Here is a 13,220-nt window from a genome sequence, read left to right as displayed (position 1 = left end):
ATGGACTCTGATAAAACCTCTTCTTCAGGCAGAGAATTCCACATCCTGATTGTTCTTACAGTAAAAAAACCTTTCCTTTGCCTTAGACTAAATCTTCACTCTTCTAGTCTAAACGTATGACCTCGTGTCCTATGTAAAGTCTGGTTTGTGCATAGATTTCCACACAATGGTTTGTATTGGCCTCGAATATACACACTGGCACACACACAGATACATACATACTGACAACATACAGATATAAACTGACACACACACACACACACACACACACAGACACTGTGACAGACATACTGACACTGTGACAGACATACATACTGACACATACACAGACATACTGACTGGCACACCGACATACATACAGACACACACACAGACATACACACAGACAGACATACATACAAACTGACACACAGACATACATACAAACTGACACACAGACATACATACTGACACACAGACAGACATACTGACACACAGACATACTGAAACACAGACATACATACTGACACACAGACAGACATACTGACACACAGACAGACATACTGACACACAGACAGACATACTGACACACAGACATACATACTGACACACACACATACATACAGACACACACACAGACATACTGACACATACACAGACATACTGACTGGCACACCGACATACATACAGATACACAAACTGGCACACACAGACATACTGACATACACACAGACATACATACTGACACACACACACAGACATACAAACTGACACACAGACATACATACTGACACACACACACAGACATACTGACACACATACTGACACATACACAGACATACTGACTGGCACACCGACATACATACAGACACACAAACTGACACACACAGACATACTGACATACATACTGACACACACACACACACAGACATACAAACTGACACACAGACATACAAACTGACACATACACACACAGACATACTGACACACACACAGACATACTGACACACAGACATACATACTGACACACACAGACATACTGACACACAGACAGACATACTGACACACAGACAGACATACTGACACACAGACATACATACTGATACACAGACAGACATACTGACACACAGACATACTGAAACACACACAGACATACTGACACACACACAGACATACTGACACACAGAGAAACATACTGACACACACAGACAGACACTCTTCAGTTTCCTACCTTTGAAATAGGCTTCCTTCCCTGGGGTCCAGTGTGCTGGCTGGGCGAGATGGGAGTTGGGGGTCTGGCTCTCCTTGATCCCCCTCCTCACTGGATGCTGGCTCAGCAGCCTCCCGCGCGGCCCGATGTCTGTGAGAGGAAGTGATTCGCGGACGTCACTTGCTCCCATGCAGCCGTTCGCGCTGTTAAAGGGCCACAGCGCCGACCGGACCCCTGCTGGAACATGCTCACTGGGCGGCCCTAACGGTATGGGCCACCCGTAGGGGCCCCCTTAGTGTGCGGGCCCCGGTGCAGCCGCAATACTAGCACCGCGGGCCCATTAGGTAGGGAAATATTTTTTTTAAAAAAAATTATTGCAGGCGGCGGGGCCCACGGGGCAGCTGCTTTGGGCCCCCCATGAGTAACTGGGCCCAGGGCAGCTGCCCCGTTTGCCCCTCCTTAAAGACGGCCCTGTGTCTAACTAGCTGGGTTAACATGTCTACGCCTCAGGCAATAAGGTTTTAGGGATCATGCCAGCCCTGCTGCGCATGTGGATAGGCGATAGAATGATAAAAGGTTTACCTAGAGCCGGCATGTCCCAATATTTTTAAAGCTGCACTGTCATGCCGAACTTACCTTTCCCCAATCGATTCCTCTTTTCTCCCTCTGTCCGGATCTGTTCTTCATTTCTTCCTGTCTGCTCTAGTTTCCTTTAAAACATACTACAAAGTAGGGACTACTTTGTCTTATGTATTTTTCCTACGCTTGACCAGTTTTAAACAGCGGAGGAGCAAAGTGTGCTCCGTTTCCTGTGGTCAGAGACATTTTCCCACAATTCTCAACTTTCCTCTGTGATCTCGCGATGCTTCCTGTCAGTATTCCCGAATGTCCTGTCACTTAGACAGAACGCTGGCGAAACTACTAAATTTCGTCCTAAAAGAATTAGAACAGTTTTTCCATTCATGTTAGGACACAATTCGGGACTTTCTTCGGAATTTTATTTGAATGACTGAAATTCCAATTCGTGCCGCGGCTGCACCTTGCAGCCGCTTAGTAGATAGCTCCCTAATACCGTGAGAATTAGGGAGTTATCTACCAAAAGGCTGAAAGACCAAGATTGTTTTTTTTTTTAAGCAACTTCACTAATACTAAGTAAGCATTACTTATTAGTAAATTCTGCCCCTACTCGCTATATCGCAAATAGGGCATGTATACTAAACAGTGAGCAGCCTGTGGCTGTTGTAAAAAAAACAAAACAAAAACCCCAGTGTTCCCCCTCCCGAGCCCCCACCTGTGCCGTGCGAGTGGGGGCTATTAAACTGAAGAGGGGACCTAGCATCTGTCGCCCAGCCCCCACCCATGAGCGGTGGGTGGGGGCCCTGAATGAAAATGGGGGGGGGGGGGGGTGAAGGGCAGGGCCGCCATCAGGGGGTGACAACCATGATGGTTGTCACGGGCCTGGCAGCCCTGGTGGCCCGGCCGCCTGGGGCTGGCCGGGGCACGCATGCTGATGGGGCCCATCGGGTGGCCCACGCACTTAGGGCCACCCGATGGGCCCTATATCTTCAGGGGCCTGGTCAGCGCAGTGGCCGTGTTATAGCGTGACCAGGCCCCGCGCGGGAGGAGAGCCAGCCAGGCAGTGATGAGGGAGAGCCACGCCGACTCCCATCAGCCCCAGCCACCCTCCTGCAAAGAAAAGGTAAGAACAGGAGGGTGGCTGAAAAATGAGTTCTGTGTGTGTCTGTATGCATGCATGTATGTCTGTCAGTATGTATGTATATATGTCAGTATCAATATATGTATGTATGTCGGTGTCTGTATGTATGTCAGTATGTATGTATGTGTCTGTATGTCCTTATGCATGTGTGTCTGGATGTATGTTAGTATGGGTCTGTCAGTATGTATGCCTGTGTGTCTGTATATGTGTGTATGTCTCAGTATGTGTGTCAGTATGTATGCCTATATGCGTGTATGTCTGTTAGTATGTATCTGTGTGTGTATCTATGTCCTTTTGTATCAGTGTGTGTTTGTGTCTGTGTGTGTATTCCTGTGGGCGGGATTTTGAGGCGGCCCCCGGGGGCCCCGTCCCTGAGCTGAGTTAGGGGCCTCAAAATTTCTGGTGGCAGCCCTGGGAAGGGAATCTATTTATCTTGCACCCACTAGTTCAGGCAGTGCAGGCTGTTCACAATGCCTTCCTTCGGCGACCATCTTGGGACACACGAGGCAGGGATTCAGTGTTGCAGGCCCGTCTGTTACTAGCTGTGAGCAGGTCAACTCTCCAGTGGAGCCTGGGATATCCCCCACTGGTCCAGAGAGGGGAGGGGGTAACAGGGTTGTAGATAGGCTTCAGCCTGTTGTCGGGAGATCGTCCGCTTCCCCTGGTCGCCGGGCACGTAAGGCCGCAGACCCAGAATGAGGTAAGTGCTTGTCCGACTGAATTAATCTGTACATAGGATGATGCAGGCTTAGAGAATGTCGGTCTGCAGCTTAAAGAAAGTTTTGTCTGCATCTCTAAAGGGCGATTTAGTCAGTATATGAAGCTTGTAGATGCAAAGTATACATCTGTACATAATGGAATGTATGACCACATTGAAATAAATAACCAGAAGCCCCCACTCTCCCATGGTATTCCTCTGGAGTCCAGCTGTACCATAATGATATTAGTAATAACAGTAATGTATGACCATCACACATTCTTAATGCTTTCTACAGCTGTAGTGATGGCACATTATGGTCGAGCGTGGAAGGAACAGAGACGATTTTCATTGTCTACAATGAGAGATTTTGGAATGGGGAAGAAGTCCCTAGAAGAGAGAGTGACAGAAGAAGCTAGCTATCTGTGCTCTGCCTTTAAATCCGAACAAGGTCAGTAAAGCTCTGAAACCAGTGACTGTCAGGTCAGTGTTGGGTATGTGCCTCACTTTCATGAGGCACAATGATATGTGTACTATTTTCCCTTAAAGGATTACTCCAAGTACCATGACCACTTCAGTAATGTTAAGTAGTCATGGTGCCTGGAGTCAGTATGTGCAGCTTTCTCCTGTGAAACACAGAACAATGGAGTTTAACTGCTTTTTGCCAGAGGTGTAACTCCATTTCCGGCAGCATCATGGGCAGTGTCATGTAACTTCTGTGCAAATTCTGATGCACTGACACTCATTCGTTGGCTGAGAGCGGTCAGCTGAAACTTTCAGGTAATGAATTTGTGGCCAGATGTTGTAAATCTGCCTACATCAGAGACCATGTAAGAGGGAAAACTGTTGTAAAACAGTTTGCCCAATTACCAGAAAATGGCATTAGGGTACCCGAACCATTGTAACCACTACAGCGGGCTGGAGTAACCCTTTTTAGTCAATTTTTTTTTTTAAACATACAGCATTATTGGTAATAAGGAATAGTGAGTGCGCTTACAATAAATAAAATACAGTGTTAATCACACCTAAAAAATCTGAAGGGCATATAACACATTTGATTACAATGCAATAATACCAAAGTGCTATAGTACTTTAAGAAATTTACACAATATGTGGAGTGCCAAAGTGCATATATGTGCAGACAAGGGATATCCAATATAAATAAAAAAAGGACTGATATACTTGCAGAGCTTCTGGAACAAATAATACACGGCTCTGTAATACAAATAATACAACACCTAGTGCAATATGTTTGTACAGTGCAAAATTAACAATAAATAAATAGGTATCTCACTCACAATGGTGGAGTGGTTGAAGTACCACCCCAAACTATCAGGCTCCAGGGAGGATCAGCCCCCAGTGATCGTGGGATCCACTCAGTGTAGAAAGAACGTGGGCCAATCCGGATATGTGTAAACCAAGAATTTCTTTATTACCAATGCATAAAAAGATATAAAACACCAGTCTCCTGCAACCTGCTACCGATAGTCCGAGAAAGAGAGAGAAGGTCTATAATCAGAGTGTCCTCCTCGCAGCTCAATCCTCATGGATACACGGATACACGGTGTAGGTGCAAAAACTTCCGGATCGTTCAGATGCAATGCATTTCTCCCCTCCCACGGGGCTTTTTCAAGCAATAAAATTTTATTTTACTGGCAGTTTCTATGTATATTCCAGCTTCTCCTCCACCCCAATCCATATACCACTTTAGGTAAAGCACTTTATATCGATACAAGATAAAGTGTAGTGCTTTTTAATGGAATAATATGGTATAGTTATACTTTTACCAATTTAACAGATCTTATGTGGTGCATCCAAGTTTCCTAAAAACGTAAATGATATATCATAGTGCAGTATGTTTCAAATACGTGAGTATATAGAGAAACAGGAACACTCACAAGCAGAGAGCTATAAAACCTAGCTTAGGTGCAAATGGCACCCGGGTCCGTTAAGGCGACCCACCCTTGGTTTTAGATGTCTTGCTTCACCAGTCAAGTCTGGAGCCTATGTATGGCTCTGTTAGAACACGTTAGTAGTTTGGGACTACACTCCCTCGCTTCAAGTATACCAGGATACCGGACACCAAATGGTAAATTAATACATATAGAAGAATTTATTCATTAAAAAAATAAAAAAACATTTCCAATTTTTATAACATCACTTGCCCCTTCTATGCCTAACATGGCACTTAAGTGCCTAGTTTTGCCTTTTTGTACTGTTAAAATAGCTAAGAATAAATGCTCCCTTCAACAGGCAGCAACCATATTCTGTCATGGCAACAAATATGTAACTGAAGAAAGTTAGGAAAAGGGCAGGGAGGTGATATTTATCCTACCGTATAGTTGGTTATTGCTAGATTAATAGAGTAGAAGGAACACGGAGTACAGGAATATGACTGAGGAACTTGTGGTAGTGTTCCACGATGTAACCCCCTCCTGAGAGGAACAAAATCACTGAATATCATGATGCAATAAAGCACCACACAACCTCTTCAACTTAACTTTGTATACTTAAAACATATATCAACAGATTTTACTATTGGCTTTCTCATAAGCAAAAAGTCATTTTTGAAATATGCATACTAAATCTAAATATGTATTTTGATGGCTATAGAAAGGATTGAATTAGTGTAATAAAGTGTGTGTAAGCAGTATGTGTGTTTGTACTGCTCTTCATATTATTTAGAAAAAAAGTGTTTTATGACTGTTTTGGGTTATCTCAGGGCGCCCGTTCGACCCACATTACATTATGAACATAGCTGTCAGCAATGTAATCTGCTCCATTATATTTGGGGACCGTTACGAGTACGATGATGACAAATATATACAGATGCTCCGTCACTTCGAAGACTCCCTAAAAGCAGAATCTAGTGTTCTGGCACAGGTAAGCAAGAAATACTATTTTATGTTTGCTGCTGTGCACATGTCTCATGGCTAATTCTGGTCTTCTACAATCCTTGCGCTATCTTAGTAGACTAGATTTCTAGTTGTGCCTGAATTTAAAGAAACTCTCCATGAACTATTTACTTTATTGCAGCTTGTTGAAACAACATCATAATATGGAAGGAATAGGGAATAGTTCATATATTATGTAATATTTTTATTGTTCAAGAGTTCAAGTTGTGTACTTTGTCTTGGGATACAGCTGATTTGTGAAACTTGTGTACAATGTTTTCTGTCAAGAATGGGTCACAGAAGTGATGATTCCAATTCGGTGTAAGGTTGTACTTTTCTAACTTTTAACAACAATCCTGTAGCATGCCCACCTGCTAGTCTTGTCAGCGAACTTTGTCTTAAAGGGATACTATAGTACCAGGAATACAAGGCTATATCCCTGGCACCATCGGCCTCCACGCCTCAGCACTCCGCCGTGCCCCCCCAACACATTAATTAAAGTGTTAAAACCCTTTATTTACTTACCTTATCCTAGTGCCGATGAGCCTCAACAAGCTGGTGCTAATGCGTGTGCATTAGACCTCCCCAATCAATGCTTTCCTATGGGGATAAAACTGACGCTGGAGGTCCTCATGCAGAGCGTGAAGATGTCCACTGACAGATACCGGACCAAAAGGTCTTGGATGCAGGCAGCGCCTCCAGTGGCTGTTTGGGAGACAGTCACTGGAGGCACACGTAGGACTACAATGTGAATTGCAATGATTTACTGTCATGCCGCCCACCGTGTCTGCTCCTGCCAGAGAGCGGCCTGGGACCTGGTGGGCGCGTCTCGTTGCAGTAGCATTCCCACATAGCAAGCGGAATGCTGCCGAATACTTACCTATTGTCACAGCTCCATCCAGATGCGGCAGCATTCCCACATGCAATGGCAATGCAACCGATTACTCACCTCATCATGCGGCGCCCGCTGGCCTCACTCTGAGCAGTCTCGGAGCTGACAGGCGCCCCTCCCCTCACACAGCGGCTGGGTCTGTTAACATTAGAGACACCGGCCGCTTCAAGTCAGAACCTTTTAAGGTTCTTAATTAACCCCTAAAGTGCCTAACTACTGGGAATGTGTGTGTGATGTTACACACACACGTTCCTCTGTCACATGTTCCTCTACAACCAATCAAGGAGCACCTTAGGCTATTTGAACCTTTTTTGTCCATTTCAACATGCCTTGTCTTGGTTTTCATTTTGGTTATCAGAGAACGCATTTCTATTGATTCTTGTGTATATTGACCTTGGCTTTATTACAGACTATTCTGATTTCTGAAACAGAAACAGAGGGAGATACAATAGTGTAAAACTGATAAAATGGAGATAGGTCACTGTGTCTTTAAATAGCACACTCACAAAAGTAGAGCCATAAGATAACCTGGCTCTGGTCTGGATAACAATAGGATCCTTAAGGGAGATCCAAATCCCACTCCAGCAGATGAGAAGGATAAAACAGGAACAATAAGTGCTTCTAAAAAATTAATTTATTCCAGAAATAAAAGAACGGCATAAAACAAAGTCCATATAGTCACCAAAGTCACCAAGACGCGTTTCGCCTAATAGGCTTCCTCAGTTGGTGAATACTTGATGTGTACAGTCTCTTTCCTCTTAAATATGTTTGATTTTGGCGCCTTTTTCGTCCGTGGAACGCACAAATTCATCAGTGGAACGCATCACTTCCGGGTCGGTGTTCGCTTCTTGTATTGTCCGATCACGTGATCGGGCTGTTTTCATGCTTCCTGTATTGTCCGGTCACATGGTTAAGCTCTTAGATGTTTGTGGAACGCACATGCGTTCCACTCCTCCCCACATCCGCCTCATACTCCAGGAAACAAGCGGACATGGCGGCCGTGGAACGCATGTGCGTTCCACCCACGAAAATTTAAAGGGGAACTTCCCTTAAAACAAAATGACATGAATTATAGAGACTGACTGCAAAACGCGTCTTGGTGACTTTGGTGACTATATGGACTTTGTTTTATGCCGTTCTTTTATTTCTGGAATAAATTAATTTTTTAGAAGCACTTATTGTTCCTGTTTTATCCTTCTCATCTGCTGGAGTGGGATTTGGATCTCCCTTAAGGATCCTATTGTTATCCAGACCAGAGCCAGGTTATCTTATGGCTCTACTTTTGTGAGTGTGCTATTTAAAGACACAGTGACCTATCTCCATTTTATCAGTTTTACACTATTGTATCTCCCTCTGTTTCTGTTTCAGTTTCATTGTTTTGGCTGTAATTTTGAAGAGAGGGAAGTATTTATATTTGCTACATTCTGCTCCACCTATTTTTGTTGTTTCATATTACTGTATTTGTGAAGGTGAAGGGGATACCTCACTGGTGTGTTGAGCAGCTTTTAATCTTTGGGACGTACTTGCTTGTGTGTATACTATTCTGATTTCTGTATCCCTTGGACTTTGGATTGTTTCCTGACTATTCTGACTTCTGTATTCCATGACCTTAACCTTACCTAACCCTTACGCCCACCCCGTATTCCTGACCTCAGTCTGTCTTGTACTTTTCTTTTTATACCTTAAATCTGGCCGTTCCAAGGCCCGGTAATATGCCTTAAGGTTTTCTTTATTATTTTTACGTAAGTTCTACGTGCTGGGCATATTAGTGTATCGTGACATTACGACAGGGCCATGGACCCTGCAGACTTAGGTAGACAAGTAATGCCTTGCGGGGCGAAGCTTGAGGAGCATGATTACCACATGAATCATTGTAGATCTACCATCATCTAAGGGACATACCACCATCTTAACTGTGGTAGGTTGTTTCTCAAAAATGGTCCATTTAATTCCACTCCATAATTGCCTATCTCCCCTGAGTTAGCCCAGATATTCATTAAATAGATATACAGACTACATGGATTGCCACAGGAAATGGTATCTGATAGAGGAACACAGTTTATATTTCGATTTTGGAGGAAGTTTTGTTCTGAATTGGGGGTTTGCTGTCTTTTTTGACGAGATGAGATTAAAGGTGCTGACTATGAAATTGGCTCCCAGATTCACTGGCCCATGTGTGATCTCCAGAAAAGTTAACTCTGTGTCTTATGCCTTGGCACTCCCCCTGGCCTTCCGTATCTCTAATGTTTCACGTGTCGTTACTCAAGCCTTTGGTGTGCAAGCGCTACACTAAGTGCACTTTTTGTCCTTCTCCTGTGTCTGTCGATGGTCAGGTCAAGTATGAGATCCACTCTGTACTAGACTCCAGGTGGTTGCGTGGGGTGTTGCAGTATTTGATTATTATGTCACGGAGGAGCGTTCATGGGTTCCTGCCTCTGATGTGCATGCTGCTAGGCTGCTGCATGCTTTTTATGTCCGGTTTCCCTGTAAGCCGGCTCCTTCCTGTCCAGTGGGCCATTTTCGGGGAGAGGGTACTGTCACACCACCCACCGGGTCTGCTCCTGCCAGAGAGCAGTCTGGGACCCGGTGGGCATGTCTCATCGCGGTGGCATTCCCACATTGCAAGGGGAATGCCTCTGAATACTTAACTATTGTCACGGCGCCCACCGAGTTTGCTAATGCCAGAGAGCAGACAGGGACCCAGCGGGCGCATCCTGTTGAGACAGCATTCCCACGTGGCTATGGGAATGCCGCTGATTACTGACATCCTCCTGCGGCACCCACTGGCCTCACTCCGAGCAGTCTTGGAGCTGACAGGTGCCCCTCCCCTCCCACAGTAGCTAGGTCTGTAAACATTAGAGAGTCTTCTGTATATTGACATTGGCTTTATTACTGACTATTTCCGCGCATACGCATTAGGTCTCCATGGCCGGTGGGCGGGATCAGTCTCGCCCACTGGCCGACGTAATGAAGAAGAGGAGCGGCGGCGACCCGAAACCACCGCCGAAGGACATCGGCAGGGGTCTCAGGTAAGTGACTGAAGGGGTTTTTACCCCTTCAGCAACGGGGGATTGGGAGGTGGGAGGGGACCTGCAGTGCCAGGAAAACTGATTGTTTTCCTGGCACTGGAGAGTCCCTTTAATATACTCACAGCTTCAACTCAAGTTGCATGCTATTGTTACTGTAAAATTAAAGAATTTTTTCATATGGTACTTAACTGTTGTCTTTTTACTGTGCCTGCTACTAAAACGTGTGTCCATTAATGTATAGATTTGCATTTTAGGTCGCCAACGCAGTTCCTTGGTTGACTTACATCCCTGGGTTTGCTAAGACAGTTTTCGCACCTCAGCTACGTATGCTTAAATTTCTAGAAGAACTTATCCGTGAGCATCAACAGTCTTGGGATCCAGGATACATCAGGGATTTTGTTGATGCATTCATGCTTGAGATGGAGAAGGTATGACATTTACCCACTGTGTTTTCCACCACAGAGACAAATGCTTGAACTGTTTGATAATAGTTAAGCAATCAAGCTAAATATCCACCATCTATCATGCTTGCTACTCACACTTTTGTAGTAGGGACTTGGTTTTATACACGGTACAGGAACACTGTTTATACATATAGAGTTAGTATTCTGTCCTAACTATAGCTGTTAAATTTGATGTCTGCAATCTTAGAAAATGTGCTGATACTAAATATAGTACTGTAAAGTATTAATGATAACATTTAGAAAACAAAGCAAACACACAGCATTATTACGAAAAATGTGAATTATTGGGAATTCAAAGTAAATTCTTAGTCCAATTAAAAATTTGACTATTAAAAATGTACCCTTACATAGTTCCACATGGTAAATCAGCTTTGTGAGCTTCCCATGGGATTTATACATTTGAGAGCAAAAATAACCATAATTAACAGGTAGGGCATCAGGCCATTTTTTTATTTGTTTTTTTTAATTCTTTATTTTTACTGTGCACGTAAATTGTACAGGCTGGCGAGAGGTGCCCCAAAAACAATCGTCCGCTTTTTCCCACGCTTAACATGCGGGCCACATTTTTATTTTAAATCAGGCTTAAACATTTGGCTTTAAGCACAAGTTGAAATTATAAGTAAGTAAGAACGGTGCTATAACCATGCCGTAAGCAATCCTAGTAGTGTAACTGCCTAACATTAGTGGTAACACGCTAGAAACATGTACATATGACTTAAGATAACCACTGTTTCACGTTGTTAGATTAACTTTGCTGATATATAGAAAACTGAAATTCAATAGTGTTGCCAGAATAGTGCACTAACCCTGCCATAAGCAATCCGATTAGTGTAATTGCGTATCATTAGTTATAACAGGCTAGGAACATGAGCCTAAGTCGTACGCTTACCATCGCTTTATTGTGCTAGATTAGCTATGCTCGTTATATATATAAAATCTATTCACATAAACTTTCCAGGATATTCTGTCACTTCAGAACCACCGGGGCAACAGTATGTTGGCCTGCACTAGTAATTACACATAAAATAGGCCGGTTCTGCTGTTAAAGGTATGAGCAAAGAAATAAACAATAATACTTTCAGCTTGTTAGCTGAGTGTAAATTAGGTGTAGATAGGTTACAAGCCTAACACTAAGCATGATAGCAATGCCTTGCCTCTGCTGAAAATATCTGCTGAAAATATCAGTCTCTGCTTCATGGGCAGGGTTGTCGGCCGTAGGCCGTGTAGTGCTTGAGGTTCCGCTGTTTCACCCGATGCCCATTTTAGCAGCCTTGCTTGTGCCGTTGGGTAAGAGTCCCTCCTGGGTTACCACCCTGGTCAGTCTCTGCTTTAAAGGCAGGGTTGTTGGCCATGAGCCGTGGATTGCATAGGACCAGGTTGCTTCACCCGATGCCCGTTCTGGCAACTTTGCTTAAGTGGTTGAGTGATGGTCCAGTGACTTTGCCTTTGTGGCAGGGCTTGCGCCCCATCGGGATCTCCTCCCCGGTGGACTGCAAAAGGGTCATCTGTTGGCTTCGTCCACCTGCAGACGTCTTTGCTGCGTCCTGTTCAGCAACACAGCAGGCTTTGTGTGTATCCCCTCGCGGGGCTGCACTTTGATGATTGAAGGTTGGTGGAGTCGCTTGATGGGAGGCTGGTGTACCGGCAGGCCCTCCTCTGGGGCTTGTAGCCATGAGTACTGTTATCTGAGGGCCCCGGTGCTGGTTCCCGCCATGATGAGCTTTGGCTTTGCTTCCGACGGGTTGCTGCTCGGGAGTTACATGGTGGGTGCCCCTGCAGGAGACGCCGGGTAGCCGGGCGGATCCACGCCATCACCTCCCTCAGCGCTAGCTTGTAGATTCGTCTTCGGGCTTTAAACTTCGCCCAGAAGTGGGTGCATAGCCGGCTAACGAACTCCGATGTGTGCGTGGGTGGCTTAGGAGGTGTTTGTTTGGTCCGAGGCTGCTTCTGAGCCGCCATCTTGGCTAGGCCTTGTTTATCCTGTTTGGCTGGAGATTTTGTCGCTCGTTCAGGCGGTAGTATGGGGATAGTCGTCCCCAGCGAGGACCGGGATGTCCCCCACCAGTCTAGAGAGGGGGGGGGTAGCAGGGCTGTAGTGGGCTCTCGCTTGTGAGCTTGTCCCGTGTCGGAAGAGCGGCCGCCTCCCCCGGACCGCAGGCTTTGCTCTGGTGTAGGCCGCATGGCCAGTAGCGATCTGTTGGCAGAGCACCGGTGCTGGACTGGTACCGTCCCGTTCGGCATGGTGCTCTGAGTCTGGTCCCGGTCACTTTGAGCTGCTTGTGTGATTTTGTTGCACGATTTTAGCTTGTTTGTGCCAGTTGTTGCTGGAGCTCTTAGG

At 45.1% G+C, this 13,220-nt stretch overlaps 1 protein-coding gene across 1 annotated transcript in view; it reads left to right on the top strand.

The window, feature by feature from the left end:
• Nucleotides 1–13,220, top strand: part of LOC134568078 (cytochrome P450 2D14-like) — a 53,122-nt gene that overhangs the window by 20,136 nt on the left and 19,766 nt on the right. The window contains exons 3-5 of the mRNA XM_063426364.1: nucleotides 3,902–4,054; nucleotides 6,326–6,486; nucleotides 10,673–10,846. Of these exons, the coding sequence (XP_063282434.1) occupies nucleotides 3,902–4,054; nucleotides 6,326–6,486; nucleotides 10,673–10,846 (488 nt within the window). The remainder of the gene's footprint in view (nucleotides 1–3,901; nucleotides 4,055–6,325; nucleotides 6,487–10,672; nucleotides 10,847–13,220) is intronic.

Source organism: Pelobates fuscus, chromosome 7 (assembly GCF_036172605.1).
Source record: "Pelobates fuscus isolate aPelFus1 chromosome 7, aPelFus1.pri, whole genome shotgun sequence".
Taxonomy (NCBI): Eukaryota; Metazoa; Chordata; class Amphibia; order Anura; family Pelobatidae; genus Pelobates; species Pelobates fuscus.
The sequence above is the reverse complement of the archived record's forward strand: the minus strand, read 5'-3'. Positions and strand labels throughout refer to the sequence as shown.